At 39.7% G+C, this 26,592-nt stretch overlaps 1 protein-coding gene across 1 annotated transcript in view; it reads right to left on the bottom strand.

The window, feature by feature from the left end:
* SLC7A11 (solute carrier family 7 member 11) overlaps nucleotides 1–26,592 on the bottom strand; it is a 262,008-nt gene that overhangs the window by 168,384 nt on the left and 67,032 nt on the right. Inside the window, exons 4-5 of the mRNA XM_075860442.1 lie at nucleotides 14,063–14,188; nucleotides 6,974–7,073 (exon numbers count right to left, since the gene is read on the bottom strand). Of these exons, the coding sequence (XP_075716557.1) occupies nucleotides 6,974–7,073; nucleotides 14,063–14,188 (226 nt within the window). The remainder of the gene's footprint in view (nucleotides 1–6,973; nucleotides 7,074–14,062; nucleotides 14,189–26,592) is intronic.

The following is a 26,592-nucleotide window of genomic DNA, read 5'->3' as shown; positions in this document are numbered from 1 at the left end:
TTGAGGATGCTACAAAGGTTCTCAATAGGGTTGAGGTCAGGGGAATATGGGGGCCACACCATGAGTTTCTCTCCTATTATGCCCATAGCAGCCAATGACACAGAGGTATTCTTTGCAGCATGAGATGGTGCATTGTCATGCATGAAGATAAGTTTGCTACGGAAGGCACGGTTCTTCTTTTTGTACCACGGAAGAAAGTGGTCAGTCATAAACTCTGCGTACTTTGAAGAGGTCATTTTCATACCGTCAGGGACCCTAAAGGGGCCTACCAGCTCTCTCCCCATGACTCCAGCCCAAAACATGACTCCGCCACCTCCTTGCTGATGCCGCAACCTTGTTGGGACATGGTGACCATTCACCAACCATCCACTACTCCATCCATCTGGACCATCCAGGGTTGCACGGCACTCATCAGTAAACAACACGGTTTGAAAATTAGTCTTCATGTATTTCTGAGCCCACTGCAACCGTTTCTGCTTGTGAGCATTGTTTAGGGGTGGCCGAATAATAGCTTTATGCACACTTGCAAACCTCTGGAGGATCCTACACCTTGAGGTTTGCGGGACTCCAGAGGCACCAGCGGCTTCAAATACCTGTTTGCTGCTTTGCAATGGCATTTTAGGAGCAGCTCTCCTAATCCTATTAATTTGTCTGGCAGAAACCTTCCTCATTATGCCTTCATCTGAACGAACCCGTCTGTGCTCTGAATCAGCCACAAATCTTTCACAGTACGATGATCACGCTTAAGTTTTCTTGAAATATCCAATGTTTTCATACCTTGTCCAAGGTATTGCACTATTTCACGCTTTTCGGCAGCAGAGAGATCCTTTTTCTTTCCCATATTGCTTGAAACCTGTGGCCTGCTTAATAATGTGGAACGTCCTTCTTAAGTAATTTTCCTTTGATTGGGCACACCTGGCTAACTAATTATCACAGGTGTCTGAGATTGATTACAATGATCTAAAGAGCCCTAAGACACAATACCATCCATGAGTTTAATTGAAAAACTAATAATTAAATGTTTATGACACTTAAATCCAATGTGCATAATAATTTGGAACACGGTGTATTATGTACAGAATTTAATGTCAATTATGTTATATTTTTTTTCTCTTATGTACTATGGTGCACTTTGATTGATGAAATTCAATAATAATAAAAAATATATAAAAAAAAGGGGTTTCCCAACTAATAACATGTTTTTTTCTCATTTAAATGTAATGCCTGGCCAGGCTGTGATAGGTTCTCCCACTCCTAAGCCTACCAGCCTGAGTGGTAGCAGATCGAGTCACTCTATAAGACTTAGGAGCAGGTGCAGACTGATTAACCACGGGATGTCGACACAGAAGCTGTGTCTGGCAGATCCTTTACACCAGGTGTTCTTTTTTATTATGATATTTTCAAATAAGATCTGAAAAAGGGTCTAAAAATGCTTAAACTTAAGACAAAAATATGTTGTTAATTTAAAAATGGATATTAGGCATTGAAGTCCCTTTCAGACACTATTGCAATATGAAATTTATTAGATTCCTTGGCTACAGTTTATTCATTTTAGGCCCCATGCACACGACCATAAAATCGCTGGTACTTATGGGCCGTAATTAGGGTCCGTAATTACGTGCCCATTCGTTTTTATGGCCGACGGACACCTTCCCGTATATTTACGGGAATGTGTCTGTGCTGTAGAAACTTTCAGAAAAAAATAGGAAATGTCTTTTTTTTTTATTTTATGGACAGTGCTCCCATACTTTATAATAAGAGCACAGCGCATAAATACGGACGGCTGTCCGCGGCCATCTGCAGCCGGCCATGCCCGTAATTACGGGTCGTAATTTCGGTCACGGTCATGTGCATGGGGCTTTAGGCTTTTACTTTTAATTCATTTAATGTCCATTATGATATTTGGCTCAGTATTTACTTTATTTCTATGTGTGTTCTATATTTTTTATTTCATTTTCCTCTATGCCTGTAAAAAAGTGTATCAGTAAAACATCCATATCCATTCCATTATCAGCAGCTTAAACTACTGGTCTTTACTTTCACAAAGCTTGTATTAATTTCAAATCATTGATGACTCAGTCTAAAACAAATGCCAGCTTTATCTAAGTTAAGAAATGCCTGCAGAAATTAGAAGGTCAGTAGATTTCTTAAGCCATCGCTGAAAATACTTCTAAATATGGGAAACCGCATATTGTTATAGAATTCGTTTTAGTCAGATGTCTCCTTTAAAACTAATGGAAATGGGATTTCTTGTTTTATTCTGTGTTAAATGTAGCAGGTTGTAAAAGCTTTGATGGAAATTAATTTCATGCAAATTGGTATTTTAATAGGAGTCAGATTACATTTCAGTCCATTTCCCTGGCACCATTTTGCTGCCCACAAAGCTATTATAGCATAGTCTGACTGGTAATTAGTGTATTGTTTTAGTCTTGTTTATATGAAGTTTCCATAGGCTGGATGTGGGGAAAAAACAGCCTTTATGATAAGGACTAGTCATTTATATTACGTGAAGTTTTAAATTGCATTCTTACCTGGAGACAATTTTACAGTCTATATATTGAACTAATCTACCTAAAAAGTAGATTACGTTTGTAAATATATTACATTACTTATCTTACTGCTAATTTTGAGTTACAACATGTACAATATGCCAGGGCTGCATTCACAGTTATGCAGGCTTAAGAGCTGAATTCTCCCAATATTCTTAGCTGGCTCAATGTCTGTACAGCACTTGCTATGGTGATTCACTAACATTTCCTCTTTACATCAGACACTGTATAGTAATATGCTATGAGAAAAGATTAAAGGGGTTGGCTACTTTAGCTTTATTTCCTCAAATGTGTTGGAACCAGTACATAAAGTCCCTTACTCATATAATGTTCTTGGAAGATCTTGATTTGTATAATGCCACCGCCTTATTTAGTCTAATCTTCATCACTGGTCATATGGTCCTCCTGTCCCAACATGGCCGCTGAAGCAGGGGCATATGAACGGACCATCCATCAGCGGCCTACATTATGATCTGTAACACTGTGCATGGCACTGTGCATGAGATTTTTTTCCCTTCCCGTCCGCAGTGTTATTCAATGGAGACTGCTGATCGACTGGTCTAGTCACATGCCACCCCATCAGTGGTCATGTTGGGTCATACGATAAGGAATAGGACTCTCCAACTGTCACAGTGTCTCATGCGTGGACAGGAAGTCAGTTTCTCCATTCATTCCTATAAGACTCACATCGAGGCTGTGATAGGAATGAATAGAGAGACTGACTTCCTGTCCACACATGAGATGCTGTGGTAGATGGAGACTCCTATTGCTGGTCACATGACACAGCGGAGGACCAGAAGGGAGTGGATAACCCACAAATACAGCCACCGGTAAGAAGATTACCTTCACCACAATTTACATAATGTGCCTCTCTAATGGGCCAGAGCATAAAACATTTTTGTGGGAGTGCTCCTTTAAAATGCAGCTGTCCTTTAGTTATTACTCCTTCTGAAGGCTATAGCGCATCTTTATTGGTTTCACTGTGGGTGATCTTATACCAGTATTCAACATCTGCACTAAACTATCATTATTTAAAATTCAGTTCCTACATCCCACAGGTCTTGAAATGTTTTATATTATAGTTTATTCCTGACTTCAGCCTGCAATACGCTGGTGAGGCTCTTTGACAAATTCAAACACCCTCCAGTCGTCTCCCTCTTTTCCTCTAGTTAGATGATAATTACATGCTGTGATATAGTAAAAAGGAGCTATTTTGTGACATATTTTAATGCAATTTTATACTTCTACCTACTCTCATTATTTTTCTAACATGTGTTAACCTTGTGTTGCCTGTGGATGTGGCATCAAATCCATCACATTTGAAAACAAATTTGTTACATTTTGCTATGTTATTAAGAAACGGTGTGTTAAGCATCTGACAGATTACATTATACGACTGCAGACAGCTTGATAGCTGGTTCCAACCGTCAGTTCACTTGATTTAAAGAGTATGCAGCAAGAATAAAGAGAAGAGTGTAAGAAGATTTGCATTATAAATAGCACTAGAAAATTTGTAACAACTATGCTAATTTAATCTAGTGTCTAGTTGTATAAATTCTATGCTGTATATGTATTCTGTGTTTTTTTCATCAATTAAGTGGTTATTTTTTCAGATTTTTTTTTGTGATATTTTTTTCGCTTACCCTACTTTACATTATACTATTAGGTTTCCAGTAATTTCAAAGGACTAGTGAATATGTTACCATATCCCGTACTGTAAAAAAAATAATAATATTAGAATTCCCTAGTGGAGTTGCGGGCCAATTTTAAAAGGACAAGGCTACAGTCTGGGTCTTTAAATAATAATATGCATAATCAATCATAGTATTGGGTACATTACTCCTTATTATACACACTTGAGATGCTGCAAAACTTATTTTTAAAGGCTGGTACAGTCACAATGCTCAGTGTCAAGCACAAAGCCCCCTCATAGTGCAAGGCACAGTATTTCGTTAAATAGAGGCAACCACAATGCCGTGTGTAAACACTACTCTTCCTACAAAACAAATCACTAGAGAAGACATTGAACAGGCGAGATATGCTGGCAAATTTTAGCTCTGGAGGATCAGTACAAGATAAGTAATGCAATGTATTTACAAAGTTACTCAACTACAATATTTGTGTAGATCAAATAAAATGGAATAAGCTGTAAATGGAATAAGCTGGAATATAAGCTGTAAAATGGTATTCAAAGGTGAGCGTCTACTTTAATATTCTTGTTTGATTTAAGGGGTTTTCCCATAAAGGACATTTATGACGTATCCACAGGATAAGTCATAAATGTCAGACAGATGCGGGGTCCCACCTCTGGGACCCGCACCTATCTCCAGAATGGGGCCCCCTAAACCCCTTTCAGCCGCTCTATGTTGTGGGTGAATGAGGTGAATTCCGAGCATAAAAAAGGTTATATGGTCCTGAGTTACGAAAACAGCGTGACTTGCTGAGCTATGCTGTTTCCGTAAGCTCCATAGAACTGAGTGGTAGTTACGGAAACGGCGTAGCTCGCATACTACGCTGCTTCTGTAACTGTGATTCACTACTATAGGAGTTAAGGAAACAGCGTAGCTCAGTGAGTTACGCTGTTTTCGTATCTCAGGACCATATAACCATTTTTATGGTCGAAATTCACCTCATTCAGCCGCAACACAGAGCGGCTGAACTGGGTTTAGGGGTTCCCATTCTGGAGATAGGTGCGGGTCCCAGAGGTGGGACCCGCATCTATCCGACATTTATGATATATACTGTGGATATGTCATAAATGTTCTTCATGGAAAAACCCCTTTAAATAATCCTTTGACATTTAGCATGCATTAATTAAAATAATTATTACCCCACATAGTGCTTGGCAAAAGCATTCACCCCTTTGGTGCTTTTCCTGTTTTTTGCATTACTATGGATTTTTGGGGGATTTGTACTATTTGATTTATACTTGATTTCTACATTTACGGTAATTTACACAACATGCTTACCACTTTGGAATTTTTTTTTTACCATGACACAAACAACCACTAAGACAAAAAACAGAGAACTTAAATGTGCATAAGTTTTCACCTCCTGGAAGTCAATACTTTGTGGAGCATCCTTTTGCAGTTACAGATGCCAGTCTCTTGGGGTATGTCTTTATCAGCTTAGCACATCTAGACACTTATATTTTTGGCCATTCTTCCAGGCAAAACTGTTCCAACTCTTTCAAGTTAGATGGGTTGCATTGGTGTACAGCAGTCTACAAGTCATACCACAGATTCTCAATTGGATTGAGGTCTGGGCTTTTTTGACTAGGCCATTCCAAGAAATTTGAATGTCCCCCCTTAAATTACTCCAGTGTAGCTCTAGTAGTATTTTTAGGTTCATTGTCCTGCTGGAAAGTGAACCTCTGTCCCAGTCTCAAATCTCTGGCAGACTGAAACAGGTTTTCCACAAGAATTGTCCTGTATTTACTGCCTTCCATCTTTCCTTCAATCCTGACCAGTTTTCCAGTCCCTGTCAATGAAAATCATCCCCGCAGCATGATGCTCCCACAACTATTCTTCACAGAGGGAATGGTATTCTTAGGGTAATGGGAAGTGTTGGGTTTGTGCCACACATAGCGTTTCACATGATGCCAAAAAGTAGCCTCATCTGACCAAAGAACCATCTTCCATGTGTTTGGGGAGGCTATCACATGAACTCAAAATGTGCTTTCTTACGGTTTTTTAAGCAATGTTTTTTTCTGGCCACTCACCCAGAAAGCCTGACTCTGTGGAGTGTATGGCTTATAGTGGTCCTTTGGACAGATACTTCCATCTTCGCTGTGGTTCTTTGAAACTCCTTCAGTGTTATCGTTCCGGTCTTTATTTAATCTTTCATTAATGCCGTCCTTGCCCAGTCTGTGGGTTTTGGTGGGCGGCCAACGCTCATAAGGCTTAATGGATTCAGTGGTGCTTCATGGGATGTTCAAAGTTTGGGATATTATTTTATAACCCAACCTTGATCTATTCTTCTCTACAACTTTGTCTCTGACCTTTTTGGAGAGCTCCTTGGTCTTCATTTTGCTTGCTTAGTGGTGTTGTAGAGCAGATGTATTTATACTGACATCATGTGGCAGATCACGTGACACTTTGATCGCACACATGGGGACCTTATTCATCTAATTAGGTGACTTCTGAAATTAATTGATTTGGTCAGATCCTATTTAAGGGCTTCCTATCAAAGGGGGTGAATACATATGCACTCACAACTTTTCATTTTGTAGATATTTTTATTTTAGTTTTTCTTCTTCATTCCACTGTAACAATTTAGACTATTTTGTTAGGTTTGTTACATAATATCACATTTAGAATCCATTTTAATTCCAGGTTCTAATGCAACAAAACAGGAAAAAGTCCAAGGGGGTGAATACTTTTCGCAAGGCACTGTATGTTCTTGTTGACATTCTATCTACTTACCAGCCAGCATATGCATACATTCCAGAATAAAACGCCAAGGGTAACCCCATAACACTGACATCTTTTCCAACAAAGGCATCTTTAAAGTTCTGTGTCTCTCCTGAAATAGACAAGTTTTTATTGACATGAAATAATGCAGTTTGTCACTCTTTGCTGTTTACATAGAATAATGCATGGCAAGGGTCACTCATAAATATATATCTGTCAAACACCATAAAGATAAGCGCCCATTTTCTGACATTCCCAATAGCCATCTATACTTAAACAACAGTAATTCACACGGAGATAAATGTACCTTTAAGGAATGTCAATAAAGTGTGGTAAAAATAAGTATAAATATAAATCATAATTTATCAATTTGAACAGCACATGTATGCTGTCAGAAATGTCTTGATGAACTTGACACGTTTCTTACCAGCTAGTCATCTAGTACCTCAAAAGCTATGAGCAGCATTAAGAATGTTCAGGTCACGACAAACCATAAATAAATTAATAAAGCGAAAATATAGCAAATTGCAGCCAAAGACAATACTGAAAATATTGGATCACTGAGAAGTGGAAAGACATCGCCTGGTCAGATAAATCCAGATTTGTGTTGTACCATGCTGAGGGAACTCGGGAAGGGTCAGAATTTGGCGCTAGTGGCATGCCTTGATAAAACCTCTCTGTCAGGTGTCAGTACTTCAGGCTGGTGGAGGTGGAGTAATAGTCTGGGAAATGTTTTTTTTTGTTGCACACCCTGGGTCTTCTGATACCTGTGGATGGATGTTTAAACAGTAGGGCTTACCTAAGCATTGTGGCCGACCAAGTTTATCCCTTCATGGCGGCTGTTTACCCTATAGCAGAAGGACACTTTAGCAGCAAATGCGAGAAGCTATCCTGTCCGCATGGGCCAATATTCCTGCACAATGATTTCAACATTTACTGCGATCCATGCAACGATGAATTGCTACAGTTCTGAAGGCCAAATGAGGGTCAACGTTCTACTAGATGGGTGACTCTAATAAAATGTCTATTCAGTGTAATTACTGCAGCAATGGGGCCCCAAGAAGCAGATCTTGGAGAATGCGGCTACATGGAATACACTGTTTCTTTACATCCAGTGCACTCGTACTCAAATAATGTGTGTATACTGTTAGATATAGACAAACATCAGCACCGACGTGGATATAATTGCTCCTGGACATAATATTATAATCAGTGGAATTCCCTGCCTTTGATCATTTGAGGTTCTGTTGAACAATTGTGTGTTATACATTTCAGGTGTAGGGGTTTTATCTAAAAATAGTAAAAAATGTACACTGCAAGGTACTCATAGATTTTTATGGGATAAATGAATAGGTGCACCTTTGACATACATTTGTATGGATATTTCACTGAGGTACTAAATACAGCAGCTTGCTACTCTATTTATCAAGTAAAAAGTATATGCCATGTACCCTTTTTAATTTACTATATAGCAATTGAGACATTTGGTATTTAATTAATTTGAGGAACATGTTTGTCATGGTACAATTCGGGTGCTGTCTCACAAATACAACCCCTGTCTAGTTGCTCTTTTAGGCTATTTGGACATCATAGAAAGGAATTCCCTGCTTGGGATCCCACTCTCTTAACCATTGCGGAGAGCTAAGAAAGAGCATCTCCACTGTACAGTAGCAGGCTTGACGTTGGCATGTGGACCTAAACAGATCATCTACCATGTAATTTAATATTCAATAAAACAGTATAAAGTGAAGCTATAAAAACCTGGAACTTTAGAAAAACTAAATTCATTCAACTGAGGGAAGCACTTAGTATTGTACACTGTGATCATGTACTTGTAAATGGGATCCAGAAATTAAAAGAGGAGTTTTCAAATATATATTGTATAAATCATGTAGTAAGTTTATACCCTCTGGTCAGGGGTGGACATAACATGTGTGCAAGCTGTACAGCGGCACAGGGCCACAGTAGCTAAGGGGGCCCACTGTCAGCTTAAAGCAGCCTTCTTCTGTCTATTAGATTAAATGTAAATGCCTGAGCTAATAAACTTTATGGATAATAATTACTGATGGATTGTTAGGGAGACAAAGGGGGGTGATCTATGATGAAGTATTGGAGAGCAAAGGGCTTATAAACTGTTCTTGCACAAGGCCCCTCAGCTGTCTGTGTCTGCCCCTGCCTCTGGTAACAAAAGGTCTAGAAATAAAGGAAAACCAATATGGCTAAATAGGGAAGTTCTAAATATAATAAGGCAAAAACAGAGAACATTTAAAACATTGAAGGCTGAGGGTTCAGAAAAGGCATTCCAGACTTACAGAGTTCTTAAAGAGGACCTGTCACCTGCCCAAAAAACTGCAGTTTTAGTTAGATTGTCAGCGCCTCACAGATTCTGGCGCTTTTTTTGTGTTCTAGCCCCCGCAGTTCCTGAGTATTCGGTGCCGTTAGTTTTGACACCTGATATGCAAATTATGCCTTTGACTGTCAAATGGGCGGTTAATACCGCTCACTTGGCAACGGGTGCTAAACCTTGCCGCTCTGACACCATCCAATCAGAGGGGACAGCGTCAGAGTAGCTCATGTACTCATTGCCACCCATGCTGTGTATCGTGAGTCGCTCTGATGCTGTCTGCTCTAACTGGACAGCGTCACACCGGCAAAATTAACTCCCCCTTGCCAAGTGAATGGTGTTAACCTCCCATGTGATGGTTAAAGGCCTCATTTGTAAATTGGGTGCCGAAACTAACAGCACGGATATCTCAGGAAACGGTGGGGGCTAGTAGAACAGAATATAAAAAGTCTCCAAAATATGTGAGGTGCTCGCAATCTAACTGAGATATCAGCTGCAGTTTTTATATATAAATATATAAACGCTAAGAAGAAGAAATCTGATACTTTGGCCCTTTAAAAGATGACCCTGGGAATTGTAGAGGACAAAAGAAAAGTCTGAGATATTAAACCAATACTTTTCATCTGTGTTCACTGATGAGCTGCCCGGGCCAGATACTCAGGGGAACAGTTATCAATGTTCTCCAGCAAATATTAGCTACTTAACACAGATGAAAGTACAGCTGTGTCTTAGAAAACTAAATATTAATAAAGCCCACAGCCTAGACGCCATTCATCCACGGGTAGTAAGGGACTTTATGATAGACCATTCTATCTAATTTTTTTAGAGTGTCTTGTAACAGGATCAGTGCCACAGGATTGTAGGACGGCTGATGTGCCAATATTTAAGTCCGGTAAGTCTGACATCTGTGGAATGTAAAACATTTGAATGTATTCTAAGGGATGAACTGCAAAATGACATATCAGTAAATAATCTAATAATTTATAACCAGCATGGATTCATGAAAAATACGTAATGCCTAACCAACATGCTCGGTTTCTATGAGGAGGTAAATGCAAATCTGGATGTTGGTCATGTGGCTGATGTGATGTATCTGGATTTTATAAAAGCATTTACCACACAACACAACAATCTTGTACTTGTGCCTTACAGGTGATCTTACTAATATGTATAAATATATGTGTGGTCAATAAAAAGAACTGGTATATGATTTATTAATTTCAAGAACTATACAGAACTATACCATTGGGTATTCTTTATGTGTGTAGGAAAGGAATTCATACATCAATATAGGAAAGGTTCTTTACCGTTATAATAGTTAAACAAAAGTATCGCAGATGCAATGACAACATTCATAAAAGGGCTGGATGCTTTTCTAATGACAAATGGAATTAAGGGTTAAGAATAATTTAGCAATGAATGATGTATGATTAATCTCGGAAAAATGGAACTTGATGGACAGGTGTTTTTTTTAACCTTACTATGTACCGTAACTATATGTGACTATGTAATAGGGACATATAACATTAGTAAGGTGCCCAGGAGCTTTACCCCTCAGCTATTCTTAACTTGAAGGTACACAGCTTTTATAAAGTCCACACACCTTTTATGCACAAGTCAGACATTTCTATCCCTGGAAACCTTAAAACACAAATTTAAGCTACAGCACTTTTGAAATTGGGATATCACAAATTTTGTGTTCAGAAATAGCCATGTCCAATGAACTCCAAGATGTGTGAGGTGGTTTACAGGTCAATGTTGTCACTGTATAAACATTGTGACATAAATCTCCAGCTAACTTTAAAGGAACAGTGTCATCACAAATTATTTTTTCATATGTTAAAGATGTTAGTGCTTTATTAAAAACGTTTATATTTATTTGTGTGTTTGTGTTTTACTTTTTCTTATTTTTACACTTTTTCTTCCCTATGGGGGCTGCCATTTTTTGTTCAATTTCTGTATGTGTCGATTAACGACACATACAGACATGGAATACGGCAGCCACAGTCCCATAGGGACTGCGAACGGCTCCCGTCCCATCCACTTCTGTGTACGCCGTCTGTGTGGGAACTGCGCATGCGCCGCTCCCACACAGTCCAATTTGAAATTGGCGCCGTCCGGCGCCATTTTCCTGTGGACCGGAAGTCGCGGCCGGACAGTAAGATTACTACTTCCGGTCGCGGCTTCCGGACTTGTGCACTTGGACCAGCGGCAGCAGACGGAGCGGACGGGCCGGAGGGAGCCGCGGCGGCAGGAGCAGGTAAGAGATTTCAATGTATGTTCGTGTTTGTGTACGTTTACTACTGTATGTTAACCTACTACACTGTGTGTTAGCTCAAAAAATGGCGACACACAGTGTAGGAGGATAGACCGTTCAAACCCCTCGTTTATCCCGGCACTAGCCAGGATAAAGGAGGGGGGGATGCTGAGAGCTCACTAGAGCGAGGGCTTTTTACCCAATTTTGCAATGCTGCAATTTTGGGAATAGCTCCATCTAGTGACCAGCAATGGGAAATATTATAAATTAGAATCTAATTTATAATATTTCCTGACTCGTGAAAAAAATAAAAAAAATTTGAACAATGTTTAATCACCTACACACTAAATGTTTAATTAAAAAAAAAAAAAACATGTTTTTCTGGCAACACATTCCCTTTAAGGGTTTGTGTGCGTTCCAAAATGCCTTCTAAATTTGGCAGAAAAAATCAGTCAATGTGGGTCCGTTACTTCTTATTCCTACTGATGACATCTTCCTAGCCTTCCTAACACATATGCATTGTTTGGTTCTGATCTTGCAATAAAAGATTTTTACTATTAGAAGAATTGTTCTTCAAACCAAAAAAAAACTTGCAGACCAGTACTCGTACTTATGAGAAATCTATAGTCATATATCTAAGCAAGGAGACTCTAGGATACTATGTGCGGACTGCTACCTCTGCACCTCCTGTAGTTACGCCTCTGACTATGTCTACTAAGATTACACCTTGGAATAAATATACTAATCCACACCATTATTAAATCGTGTTTCTGAAATACATTGTAGCAGTGAATACATAAAATGTAAATTCAGATGCACACATTGAAAAATAACTCATCACCAAAATTCAGAATTTCACATAAGATCATATTTTGTTAGCAATCCTGACATTGAGTTTCTTTAAAAACGAGATTCTTGTTAAATAAAATTTAATCAAAGTGCATTATAATGACAGGGGATACATCTGTAGGCTCCCAAGCATGTCACTAACCTTGCCAAGGCTAGGCTATTTTTCATTGTAATGTATCACACTCATATATTATCAAATAGCGTTATACTGCCAAGAATTTCTAACACTCATTAACACAGTGTTGTACGTGTTTTCCTCTGACATTTGCACATGTTGCTCGGGCACACAGCTGTCTACAGCAATAACATCTGTGAGGAACTTTGTATCACATATTGCATTACTGTGTTATATTTTTTATTTCTCTAAGTTTCATAATGCCAGTTTTTGTAGACTTACACTCAACTTTATGGGCACCCGCTGTTATTTGGTAAAGTTTTGAAGCAAACAATGGCTTTATAGTGTCTTCTTAACCATGCTTCTGCCATTATTCATTGATGAATATCAGCAATTACATAATTGCTCCGTCATTATGTCATTCCTAAATAAAAGAATGATATGATGATATATTGGTGGATTTGGAAACAGTTACGATTTTCGTCCCAGAACAAATTAGACAGATTTCACATTGAAACTGTGATGAATCCATCACATGACGGACCCCGATGGTGCCCAATGAGCCCATATTAACTTATAATGGTGTCCATCAGTTTCCATCATGGTGTTCCTCGTTTTGGCTGGTAAAAATAGCACTGCATACTGCGCTATTTTTTCTGTCAAAAGTGATGAAATCTGCAACTGAGGCCCGAAATGGAGCCTCCAATGCATATGTGAATATAGCTTTAAAGGGGTTATCTTATCTTGATGTTATAAGGCATATAATATATTCCTGATTGAAAAGCTGCTAACAAGCAGCGGCTCTCACTCCTGGTCCGGGCCCGGTCCATCCATGTATTACATGGACAGTTATTTATTTGAATGGCCACATGTAATACCACATTTTTCCTGTAGCGGCCACTGCAGAGGAAACAAGCATCTCACTGCAAATTACCATGCAAAAATATGTGACAAAACGACCCCTTTAATTGAGGGAGTACTGTATTTAGCACCGCACTGACTCACCAGACTACCAAAGGTTCCACCAGAGGATCTGACAAACATTGGCCACAATGTCCATCAGAAGACAACCCCATTTGGTTTATTCACAAATAGCCTATTAGAGTTTATTAATTATATGACATGAATGTGCAATGATAGCAGAAAAGTTTATGATGTACTTAAAATTGGATGGTGCACATGTTTTGTATAGATGGACGGTAATTTCCTCTGGTATGCCCAATGAACTCAAGTCCGACACTAACTGTATTTACAAAGTTACTCACTGTTTTCTATTGTTGATTTTGTACTTACATAAATTAACTGTGAAATGGTTTTCAAATCTGAACACTCACTTTATGTACAATTACAATAACCCGCATTTTTACTGTGAGATCATGTAAAATACATACTGTAGAATTGTATATGTTTTATTTCTTGTTTTATCTATTTCTTTGTTTCAGAAAAAAGGAGATAATACTATATGCATATACTACATGGCAAGCTATAACAGAAGATAATACATACAATAATTGATACAAAAATGTTAGCACTCACCTTTAATGAGTTGCATAACTCCAGGGACTATAATTATCAGAATTGCTATAAGCTTGCAAAAGGTCAAGAGAATCTGGATACGAGCACTCCAGCTGACGCTCATACTGTTCAGGACCATTACAATGGCTAAAGGAAACAAAAAAAGAAAATAATAAAATTAGAGACCTTTTAGCATTTACAGTATACATAATTTCCCTACTACATAAATCAATTCTGTCTGGATTGTGTGATTGTAGATCGATACTTAATTTTAACCCCTTAATGATGAGCGGTGGATACATTTGTCATGAGCGGATGCTTTTTCCAGCATCGTGACAGATATATCTGTCACTCGGATCTCGTGGGCAGCGGCGTAGCTATAGGGCTCACAGCGGGTGCAGTTGCGACCGGGCCCCCATGCCCAGGGGGCCCGCAGGCCCCCCGTTGCCACGCAGCGCGCTGATACAAACTTTGTATGTGCCGTGATGCCAGCACTTTCTGATTACGGGCATGGTTTGTTTAGACGTCACAGTCATATGGTACACTGAGTGTACCATGTGACCATGACGTCATGTGAGGGGGCGTTCCAGCCACTGTGGAAGAGCCGATGCGGAAGAGCAGGTGAGCTGCAGAGGGGGCCTGTAATGTATGTGTGTTATATTGTACTGTCTGTTGTATTATACTGTCTGTGTTTGCGGTCGAGAGAGAAGAGGGGGGCTTTAAATTACAGGCCCCCCCTCTTCTCTCTCCACCGCAAACACAAACTGCACAACACAATACATTACAAACTGTGGGTCGCACTCCCCCTGGGGGGTTGTTTGAAGACCTCCGGGGGGTCGCGAACCACTCACCGAGGTCCTGCTTCCAACTGTATTTGCGTCCTCAGGACGTAGATCCAGTTGAATTTAATCCTGGAGCAAGGAGCTGATGGCTCCTTCCTCCAGCATTCACTGTGCCGTGAGCTATTAGCGTCTCGGCGCAGACAGGCGTGATTTAGCGACGTCATCGTGCCTGTCTGCGCCGAGTCACTCAACACAGGGCAAAGAAGGAGAAGGATCTCCTCCACCCGTCGTGGGAACGGTGATAGGTAAGTAACTTTATTATTTTTCTATTATGCACATATGGAGGAATTATACTGTATAAGGAGGGGTGCTAATATGGTGGCAGCTATGAGGGGTATTATACTGTCTGGGGGGCTGATAAGGTGGCAGCTATGAGGGGCATTATACTGTATGGGACTGCTATGGGGGCATTATACTGTGTTGGGCAGCTATGAGGGACATTATACCATATGGGGTCTGCTATAGGGGTATTATACTGTCTGGGGGGCTGATATGGTGGCAGCTATGGGGGCATTACACTGTAGGGAGACAGCTATGGGGGCTATATACTGTGTGGGGGCTGCTAAAGAGGCATTATACTGTATTGGGCTGCTATCGGGGCATTATACTGTATGGGGGCATTATACTGTGTTGGGCAGCTAAGGAGGGCATTATACTGTGTGGGGCATCTATGTGGGGCATTATACTGTATGGGGCTGCTATGTTGGCATTATACTGTTTTTGCCAGCTCTGAGGGACTGTCTGAGGGGCTGATATGGTGGCAGCTATGGGGGCTTTATACTGTGTGGGGGCAGCTAAAGGGGGCATTATACTGTATGGGGCTGCTATGGGGCAGTATACTGTATGGGGGCATTATACTGTGTGGGGGCAGCTATCAGGGGCATTATACTGTATGGGGCTGCTATGGGGCATTATCCTGATTGGGCAATTTATGAGGGGCATTATACTGTATGGGGTCTGCTATGGGTGGCATTATACTGTATGCGGGCATTATACTGTGGGGGGTAGCTATGGGAGCATTATACTGTATGGGGGGTAGCTATGGGACCATTATACTGTATGGGGGCAGCTATATGTGATATACTGTATGGGGGCATTATACTGTATATGGCAGCTATGGAGGCATTATACTGTATGGGGCTGCTATGGGGGCATTATACTTTATGGGGGGCATTATACTGTTTGGGGGAAGCTATGAGGGGTATTATACTGTATGGGGCTGCTATGGGGGCATTATCCTGTATAGGGGAATTTATGAGGGGCTTTATACTGTATGGGGTCTGCTATGGGGGGCATTACACTGTATGGGGGCATTATACTGTGGGGGTAGTTATGGGAGCATTATACTGTGGGGGTAGCTATCTGAGCATTATACTGTGGGGGGGTAGCTATGGGAGCATTATACTGTATGAGGGCAGCTACGGGGAGCATTATACTGTATGGGGGCAGCTAATGGGGGCATTAGACTGTGGGAGCGGCTATGGGGGGAATAATACTGTGGGGGCTGTTGGGCAAGGCGGCTGGCCATAGGCGTGGCAGGGGTCTTGTGGTGTTGGGGAGGGGTAGGGGGGCACAAGCTGAATTCTTCGACCAGGGCCCATGAGCCTTTAGCTACGCCCCTGCTCGTGGGTACTGCCACTGTACCCACGACATCAGCGGCAGAAGCACGGCTGTTATACACCGCCATAGTCCTCTCACAACTGTGGGAATTGGAGCGAACGCAGATTCCAGCAGTTTAATCCCTCGGCATCTAAGGTGTTTAACAGAAGGAGAAAGCGCCCTCTGTCAGACCATCTGCACCCCGCAATAATGCCTTGGAGTATTCCAAAGAATTATATAAGCAAACAAAATCTCATTGCTTCAAGTCCCTTAGTGGTACAAAAAAATTAATTAAATTAAATAAATTAAGTTTAACAAAGTTTAATAAAATTAAAAAGTACCCCCCAAAAAATAAGTAAATTAAACCCTTTTTCCATGAAAAATTATTAGATTTCTTAAAAAATGTGTCACTGTTAAAAAAAAACCTACATATTAGATACTGCTGCAATCATACGACCCATAGAACAAACATAACTTATGAGTTATATTGCACCGCGCATAGCATAAAAAAAATGGCCAAAAAATTGGCGGAATTGCATTTTTTCCTGCTTTTCCCCTAAAAAAATTATAAAAGCTAATCAATAAATTATATGTACCCCAAGATGGTACCAATGAAAACTAGAACTCATCCCGCAAAAAACAAGCCCTCATACTGCTACAGCGATGGGAAAAAATAAAGTTATGGATCTCAAAATATGTCGAATTTTTTCCATAAAACATGTTTTATTATGCAAAAGTACTAAAACATAAAAAAAGACTATACATATTTGGTATTGCTGCATTCATACTGACCTTTAGAATAAAGTTAACAATTACATTTTATCGCATGCTAAACAGCGGGAAAAAAACCCAACAAAAAACAATGGCAGAATTGCTGTTTTTCTGCATTCTCTTCCAAATTTTTTTTATAATAGTTAAATAAATAACTAAGGCCCTGTTCACACAGAGTTTTGCAGGTGGAACAAAATCCACCTCAGAATTCCTTCCTTTTCCCAGGTTTTCACAGCGTTCCTGGCAGTGTTTTTTGTCCGCAGCCACTGAAGCTAATGCAAGGACCTCGGGCAAAACATGCCACGAAAAATGTATAGAAACTAACTCCGAAGGTTTTTTCTGCCGCCCATTGACTTCAATGGAAGGTCAGAGATAGAAACTGCGGCAAGTAAGGAAATGACGCTTTTTTTCCTCAAGAGCGGCCAAAAGTTGCCAGGGAAAAAAAACTTCTCTACCTCCCATTGAAATCTATAGGGGACAATTTTGGAAATTTTTTGTCGCTGATTCCGACGCGGTTTCTGCGTCAAAATCAGCGCCAAAAACTCTATGTGGTCTGACCCTTATATGTACCCCAATATTGTGCCATTGAAAAATACAACTTGTCTCACAAAAACAGCTACATCCATGGAAATATAATAATTATTTAAGACATGGTTTTGTCATTAAGGCCAAAACAGGCCTGGTTATTAAGGGGTTAAAGGAGTTTTCCAGTCTCTAGTCCCCCTGCCGATCAGCTGTTTTGAAGGAGGTGCAGAACTCGTACAAGCGTTGCTTCTCCTTCATTTCTCCTTCATTTCTACTTGCTCACTGTGAATCGCCGACACGGATGTAGTGGTGATTTACAGTATTGCAACGTTCTCCTGTGAATACTGTGAATCGCCGCTACAAGTGCGTTGACGATGCACAGTGAGCAAGTAGAAATGAAGGGGAAGCAGCGCTCCTACGAACACTGCACCCCCTTCAAAACAGCTGAACGGCGGGAGTCCTGGGAGTCGGATCCCGACCCATCAGCTATTGATGGCCTATCCTGAGGATAGGCCATCAATTTTTAGGGACTGTAAAACTCCTTTAAAATATATAAACATAACTTGTTACTTTGTTTAAATAGCATAGGATCATGACGCTTACAACCAAGTTTATCGTTAAATTGACACTGGAGCCTGAAGGCTTATAAGTGGCCACAGAACACCTATTACTGGACACTAGTACAGGGAATGTGCAGTACATTGCAATTCTGAATCACCAGGCAATAAACATTGTATCTCTGCTGACCGGGATCTGAACACTGCATATCTGGGTCACAAGCCACTGGACACCATTCCAAATGGTCAACAAGGGTAAGTAAAAAAAAACAGAAGAAATATGACAGTGATTGGGCACAATGCAGGCCATGTACGAGGACTGGTATATTGACGGAGGCATATTGAGAGTAGTGTGTGCTATATTGCCCAGCTCAGCAAATTCCTGTTGCAGAATCCAGCCCACCCAATGCCAGCTCTTAATTGGCATTGTTGACTGTAGTGGAAAAGAACATAAAGTACATGAATTATAACTGGAAGGTCACACCTCCTCTGAAACAAGCAAAAAAGGTGTTTGTGTACAGGAAAGTATAGAAGACCTTCATACATGGCATTCATGCAGAAAGCTATTATGTAAAGCAAATATGTATGATCACAGTCATATGGAAGCCCCAAAATGTACCACTGGGTAGAAGTATTCAAATGTGTAAGATGTTTCCTGCATTTCCTTTAATATCTAGTTTTTTGTACACCAAATATCAAGCAAGGAAATTAAAGAGAAAAGAAAACTATCCCAGAGTCCTTTGCTTTCCTTGATATGTTTCCCGTACATGCCGCAGGGCACCGTGCTTCATTCTGGGCCGCTTCCCCTGCACATACAGTACCTTGGCTGGAGTAAAGTGCAAAACAGTCAAATCAAAGCATCCCTCGAGTGGATATGGTTCCATTTGAACCCCATTATTTGTTTAAACTGTATTCTAAAAACAGACAAAGAATAAAAAGTTCTCTTTGAAGAGTTAGGTAAAGCAGTAATGTTTTGTATGTAAGCTGGCTCTAATTGGTGCATTGTGCCAACTTTGCCTTGGGCATTAGAATTACTTGTCCCGACACTGGTCCAATTCAATATTTCTCTGCCAGTACTTGTAAAGTAAATATCTCGGTATACTCCATCATAAGTGTAGACTTTGTTATATGGCTGAATGTTAACTCAGTAAACTTGTTGCTCCTCTTCATTTAATTACAGAATATGATTTTGTGAAACCAAAAATTCTTTGATCAAAACGTATTACATTTGGAGTATAAAAATAACTTTGTAGTCTATTAATGATTTATTTTATTAATTAACAATGTGGGTTTACATGTGGATTTGCCACGTGTGTCACCCATTTCAATGCAATCAATAAAATCTGTATCTATTAAGGCATTCTGTGGATTTAATTTGTGCTGTATACCCGAGAATCTGTGATGATCTTAGTCTGCTGCTTGTGTATTGAGTAAAAATAAAATGCTTTAACTTGGTGCGGAATTTTCATGTCTATGTAAAAATGAATAGGGAAATGTTGCAGTTTTCACATGTACTAATATCCAGTGGCGAGAAAGACTCCATTGCAGACCGGTTTGCTAATAAGTATCTTATTTTACAGCCTACACTTCATTAACCACTTCAGGACTGAGCCTGTTTTGGCCTTGGGGACGCAGCCAATTTTTTCAAATCAGACATGTGTCACTTTATGTGGTAATAACGTGGGAATCTTTTACCTATCCAAGCGATTCTGAGATTGTTTTCTCGTGACATATTGGACTTTATGTTAATGAAAAAATTTGATCAATAAATTCAGTATTTGTTTGTCAAAATCACCAAACTTTAGAGAAAATTTGCAAAAATGTGCATTTTTTTTTATTTAAATGTATCTGCTTGTAAGACAGATCGTAATACCACACACAATAGTTACTAGTTAACATTTCCCATATGTCTACTTTATGTTGGAATAGTTTTTTTAACATCATTTTATTTTTCTTTAACAGCAATCTCTCCCATTTTCAAGAAAATTTCCAAAACCTATTTTTATAGTTACCAGTTCAGTTCTGAAGTGGCTTTGAGGGCCTTATATATTAGAAACCCCCATAAGTCACCCAATTTTAAAAACGGCAACCCTCAAAGTATTCAATACAGCATTTATAAAGTTTCTTAACCCTTTAGGTGTTTCACAGGAATTAAAGAAAAGTAGAGGGGAAATGTACAAATTTATTTTTTTTGTCGGAAAATCCATTTTAATAAAAAAAATGTTGTAACAGAAAAGGTTTTACCAGAGAAACGCAACTCAATATTTATTGGCCAGATTCTGCAGTTTTTAGAAATATCCAACATGTGGCCCTAGTGTGCTAATGGACTGAAGCACCGGCCTCTGAAGCAAACAAGCACCTAGAGGATTTTTGGGCCTCCATTTTATTAGAATATATTTTAGGCACCATGTCAGGTTTGAAGAGGTCTTGTGGTGCCAAAACACTGGAAACACCCCCCAAAAAGACACTATTTGCCAAACTACACACCTCAAGGACATCATCAAGAGGTATAGTGAGCATTTTAAACCCACAGGTTTTTTGCTGAATTTAGTGGAATTAGTCCGCAAAAATTAAAATCAAGATTTGTAAAGCAATTTCTCCTGATTACGGCAATACCCCACATGTGGTAATAAACGGCTGTTTGGACACACAGCGGGGCTCAGAAGGGAAGGAGCACCATTTGGCTTTTGGAGCTCAAGTTTACTCAATTGGTTTTCGGGTGTCATGTCGCATTTGCAAAGCCCCTGAGGGACAGTGGACACACTGCAGAAGTGACCCCATTTGGGAAACGACAGTTTCGGAACAAACTGTAGTTTTTATTGGTACAATTTTTGGGTACATGTGACTTTTTGATCCCTATTTATGCAATTATTTGGGAGCTGAAGTGACTAAAAATAGTGATTCCGGTATAGTTTTTTTATTATTATTTTTTTTGGCGGTCACTGTGCGGCATAAATTACATTGTATTTTTATAGTTCAGGCCGTTACGTACGCGGCTATACTAATTATGCATAGTTTATTTATTTTTTCATTTTTTTCTAATAATAAAGGACTTTATAAGGGAAAAAGGGCGATTTTTACATTTTATTATTTTGACATCTTACTTTTGTACATTTAATTTTAACTTTTTTTTTTTTAGTCCCACTTGAAGATCCAATTGTTGGATCGTTATTATAATACCCTGCAATAGTTATGTATTGCAGGGTATTATACCTGTCAGTTTCACACTGACAGGAGGCCAGGGCATCAAAGAAGTACAAAGATGGCAGACCTGGGGGCCTTCATGAAGCATTACACAGCCGTCACCGTAAGTATGGAGCGAGCTCAGCCTGTGAGCCAGCTCCATACATTCCCTTAATGCCTGCCATACAGGATTAGAAAAACATGGCTGCTTTTTTTTTCGAAAAACTGTGCCACACCTTTATATCAGGTTGTATGTTGTATTGCAGATCACCTCGTCGGAGCTGAGCTGCAGTACCAGACACAACCCATGGACAGGTGTGGCATTGTTTTTAGAATAAGGCAGCCATGTTTTTCTATGCCTGGACAACTGCTTTAGCTGAACTGTGAAGCAACCTTCCCTTTCTATGCAGAGAGTGTGGGGGCAATCCCCCTGAGCATTGACTCCAGGAGGTAAAAAAAAAAGCATAAAATAAATTAAACTGATATAAAATGATGGAAATGGAGGAAAACAGTGAAAAAAATGCCATGCATTAGTGATACTTTAGTAAGCGAAATAATTTTTAGCAATAATGTCCCTTTAAGAACACACAAAGCAGTATATGTGCACAAGATCCAGGCGTAAACTCCTAAATAGCTTTAAAAGCAAAGTATAGATAGTGTCTAATTTACTGCCCAGGGAAACAAGTAGGATTGGTGGGCTCGCTCCTTGCCCTGCTTCACTGTACCAGTGACCTTTTAAATATGGATTAACAATATCTTGTCTAAGCTGCATTACAAGACCCGCGCTCTTACAGAGGGCTTCATTTTTCTTTCTGTTTACTTCCGTTTTGCCAAGAGCTCAGCGAGATTAGATCAGATTGTGGCTCGCTCCTGTGTAAAGGATACAGAGGATATTATAAGGTCAAGGACCTGCAGATATGTTGTGCTCTGGTCATTTTGATACAAGATGTCATATCTTGGGCTCATAGAAAAGTTATTTATTATAAGCGCATAAAGTGATTGCTGCACATAGTTTTATTGTTCAACAATGCTGTGCGTCCGAGGTAATACTTCGGTGACTTGCTACAAAAGGATTATGGCCTCTAATATGTATTCGTTCTGTACAGTCTCCCACTCTCATTCGTACAGCTATTATATGTATTTCTTAAATTTAGCTTGCTGTCCACAGGTATTACTTTGTATAATATTGCAATTTAGTGGAACTTCTGTAACAAACTTTCATTGCAATTATTCATTAAAAAGTCCTTCAGACACCTTAACCCCTCAAGCACGCAGCCTAGATTGGACCTCAAGGACACGGTGCTTTATTTGTTTATTTTCTTTGTTTTTCAAAAACCACATTTTAAAAGCCATAACTTTTTAATTTTTTCATCGACGTAGCCATATGAGGTCTTGTTTTTGCAGCATGAGTTGTATTTTGTAATGCCATCATTTTGGGGTATATGTAATGTGTTGAATAACTTTTATTAAAAAAATAAAAATCTAGGGGGGATGGGTAATAACAGCTATTCCACCATTTGATTTTACGGCGTTCACTGTGAGGTACAAATCACTTGTTAGTGTTATTCTCTTTCTTATTCCTTTTTACGTTTTACTATTTTTGCACAATACAAATACTTTTTCACCTTAAACATAGCTTTATAAAGGCTTATTTTTATATACGGGACTAGTTGTAGATCTTATTAACATCATTTTGAGTTACATAGAACTTATTGGTTAACTTTTCTTTCTTTTTTGAGAGGGGGATGCACAAAAAACAGCAATTCTGCCATTGTTTTTTAGCGTTTTTGTTTACAGTGTTTACCATGCAGGATGAATAATTTATTCATTTTATAGTACGTGTCGTTACAGTTGCATTATGCATATTTTATGTATTTTTTTTTCATAATACAGCCTTTTGTTAGGGAAAAACTTTTTCTTTTTTACTTTGGAGTTTTTTTTACCCATGTATAGAGTGTCCATCATATAGCCCACCCCTGTAGATAGTGCCCTACATATATCTCCCCCTATAAATAGTGCTCCACATATAGCCCATCCCTTTATATAGTGCCTCACATATATCTCCCCGTATAGTGCTCCACATATAGCCCCCCGTGTAGATAGAGCCGACCACTGTAGATAATGCCACTCACATTTTTATTAGGATAAAAAAATGTTTTAACATACTCACCTTAAACCCCTTCTCACGCCGTCTGGTGCCAATGTAGACCTGCTCTCTTCTGGGCAGGTCTGCTGGGGATGAACATCGCAAGTGGCGTGATAACATCATTGTGTCGCTTGCGTCTATGAAAGGTGCTGATTGGCGGGGCAGAATGACTTGCCCTGTCAATCAGCGTCTTTCAACGATGCAAGCGGCGCAAAGAAGTAATCGCGCCGCCTGTGTCGTTGAAAGACGCAGGTACAATTAAAGTGCAGTAGGAGGTGGCGGCAGCTGGTTTCAGTGGCACCGCCGACACCTTAGAGAGGTAGCAGGCTGCCGTCATGGACGGTGCGGCCGTGGCGCCCCCCCACCTACTCTCTTAGTTGTTGCACATGTCCCGTCTGCCCACCCCTAGCTACGCCCCTGCCTAGAGTATAGGGCCATTATATTGTTCTGTTGCATTAATTGTATACTGTGCTTATAAATGCTGTTGGTGGATGCTTTTCATATTTACGATGCAGCTGTGTTACAGTTTACCCCACTACAGGTGGCAATAGCATGTTGAATTTACTGACCAAGATCAGGTAGTATGGAAAAAATTTGATATGTGGAGAAGATGGGTCTCTCTGACCACAAAGACTCCCGACTACAACGATTGCTGTTACGATTATATAAATGAAGGTAAAGCAGAAGTTAGCTTGTTCTGTTTAAATATTGGTGCCAGGTTGTGCGGCCCGGATGCCATCTTAGGCTGTGTTTGTTAATGCTCTGTAACAGGGTGATAATGTACGCACCTGCGTGCATCTTGACGCCTGGGGGAAGCATTTTATGCATAAAAGGGTGGTGAGCTAGTCAAATATTGTTCAGTGTTGGGAGAGAGCTGGGAGTGACCTGAACTGCGTTCTGTGAGCTAAAGAGAAAAGAGTGTGGTGGCTTTTGAGGGAGTAAGTTTTCGGCCATTTCTGCTACGGTGGACTGTACTAGAGAAGTCTGCGAGAAAGAGAGCTGAAATTATGGGATCATATAAAGACTGGGGAGAACCGAGCCAGGCTTTATCTGTGCTAGAAGTAGTTGGGGAGGTGCATAGCTCACACTGTGAATAATGCTAGCTAGGCGGTTAGAGGAGGAATGTAGAGGAGAAATCAGTATAAGAAAAGTGGAGAGTGAGCCTGCAATGTTCAGCAAATATAAGAAAAGTAGAGAGAGAGCCTGCAGTGTTCAGCCGCACAAAAACGACTTAGAAATACCCGATTCTCAAACTGTAGGTCTATAGAGGCCTTCTTAGTTAGCAGCCAGCCACCCCAGTCTACAAAAGGGGTAATAAGCCCAAATCACATAAACACAACAACCATCTTTCATCCTACTAGGCCGAAGCAGACTTCCCCTTGCATCAAGGGAGGGGCTTCATTTGGCCTTTGCTCTGCCGGTCACAGAGAACAACAAGCCTACTATCTTGCCAGCCTGCTTTACCTGTATATAGTTTTTAACAAAGTCCTGTACCTCCCACATCAGAAAAAATGTACCGTATATAATATTTGTGGCTGTGTGCACCATAAGCAACAGCAATCATACTGTACATATTGTTAAGCTGAAAGTAAAAGTTAAAGTGGTTACGCTAACCCCCTGCTTTATTTCATCTTTTTCTATGGCATCCCTGCTATGGCTCTACCATTACACCATAACCTCCCCCACCTTACATGCAAACTTAGCAACTGCTTAGTTAATGGAAAATTGAGTCGCTGTTGCCACCTTCATAGGGATATGACACATTGTATTAACCCTCTAAGCAGATGTTCTTTTGTTATCCCCTTGAGGCCCTTTACATTTTGTCCTTGATAATTTTTGTTTCTGCCTCTTTACAGTTCAGTGGTTATTTTTTGTACGTTGATTTAGCTGTATGAGGCCTTGTTTTTTTTGTTACTAGTTGCAGCTTTGTTTTTATTTTTTAATTTTGCAAATAAATTTGCAGAAAATTGCAGAAAAAAAAAGTGTTTTTTTTTCTGTAAGTCTGGGAGTTTGGTGACAGACTGTAAAAGGAAACGAGATATTTGCAAATCTTTGACCCTTCTATAGATAAAATTATACTGAACAATAACTTAAATAAATAAAATAGTGCAATTAGTGAAGCGCTCAAACTTTCTATGGGGCCCTTTTGATTTTTGTCTACACCCCTGTATGCATCGTTTCTTTATACACAAATTTGTATGTAATGTAGCACATTTTATTTTAACTACTCTGTACGTGACTCTAGTAATATCGATTTCAGAAATACAGATTACAATAAAATTATATCTACTGAATTCAGTGATTGTTCCAATTATAATATCCTTTGCCAATGTCTTTTTGAGTGCCATAGACCCTAAAATATGTATTTTGTAACAGATCATTTCATTTTATTTACCACTTAGACCATAAGTAATACGTTAAAACAGAAGGTAAAGTCAGCAACTTGTGAATGTATGAACTCCGCAAGAAAACTCATGAAGCGAAGCCCACACTTCATAAAAATGTTGGTGGTGCTCATAGACATGAAGGTGGTTGTACTTTATTTGGCTTAGATAAGCAGCTACAGGAAACTTGTAGCAAGATCTCAAATACTGAAAACCCTATACTTATACTGTACATGGGTATAATAAAATTGCTCACAGCACTGACATCCACGTGAGTCACACACCTCTTCCAAGAAGTTACACAGAAGCTGATGCAATTTTTTACGAAAGAGGAAGTAACGATCCCGTCACTAATTGTCTGGTATGTCACAATATATTCAAATTAAGTTTTCCTTTGATTTCATATAACTACGTAAAAAAACAAAGTGCTAGACATCTCCACCCCCTGGCAATATGTTTGTCCATAATGACTTACACCAGCCCGGATTACTACACAGCGTTCCGAGGGCTCACTTTGTCATGGATTTACCAGCAGCACAGCTAT

This window comes from Rhinoderma darwinii, chromosome 1, assembly GCF_050947455.1.
Source record: "Rhinoderma darwinii isolate aRhiDar2 chromosome 1, aRhiDar2.hap1, whole genome shotgun sequence".
Taxonomy (NCBI): Eukaryota; Metazoa; Chordata; class Amphibia; order Anura; family Rhinodermatidae; genus Rhinoderma; species Rhinoderma darwinii.
The sequence above is the reverse complement of the archived record's forward strand: the minus strand, read 5'-3'. Positions and strand labels throughout refer to the sequence as shown.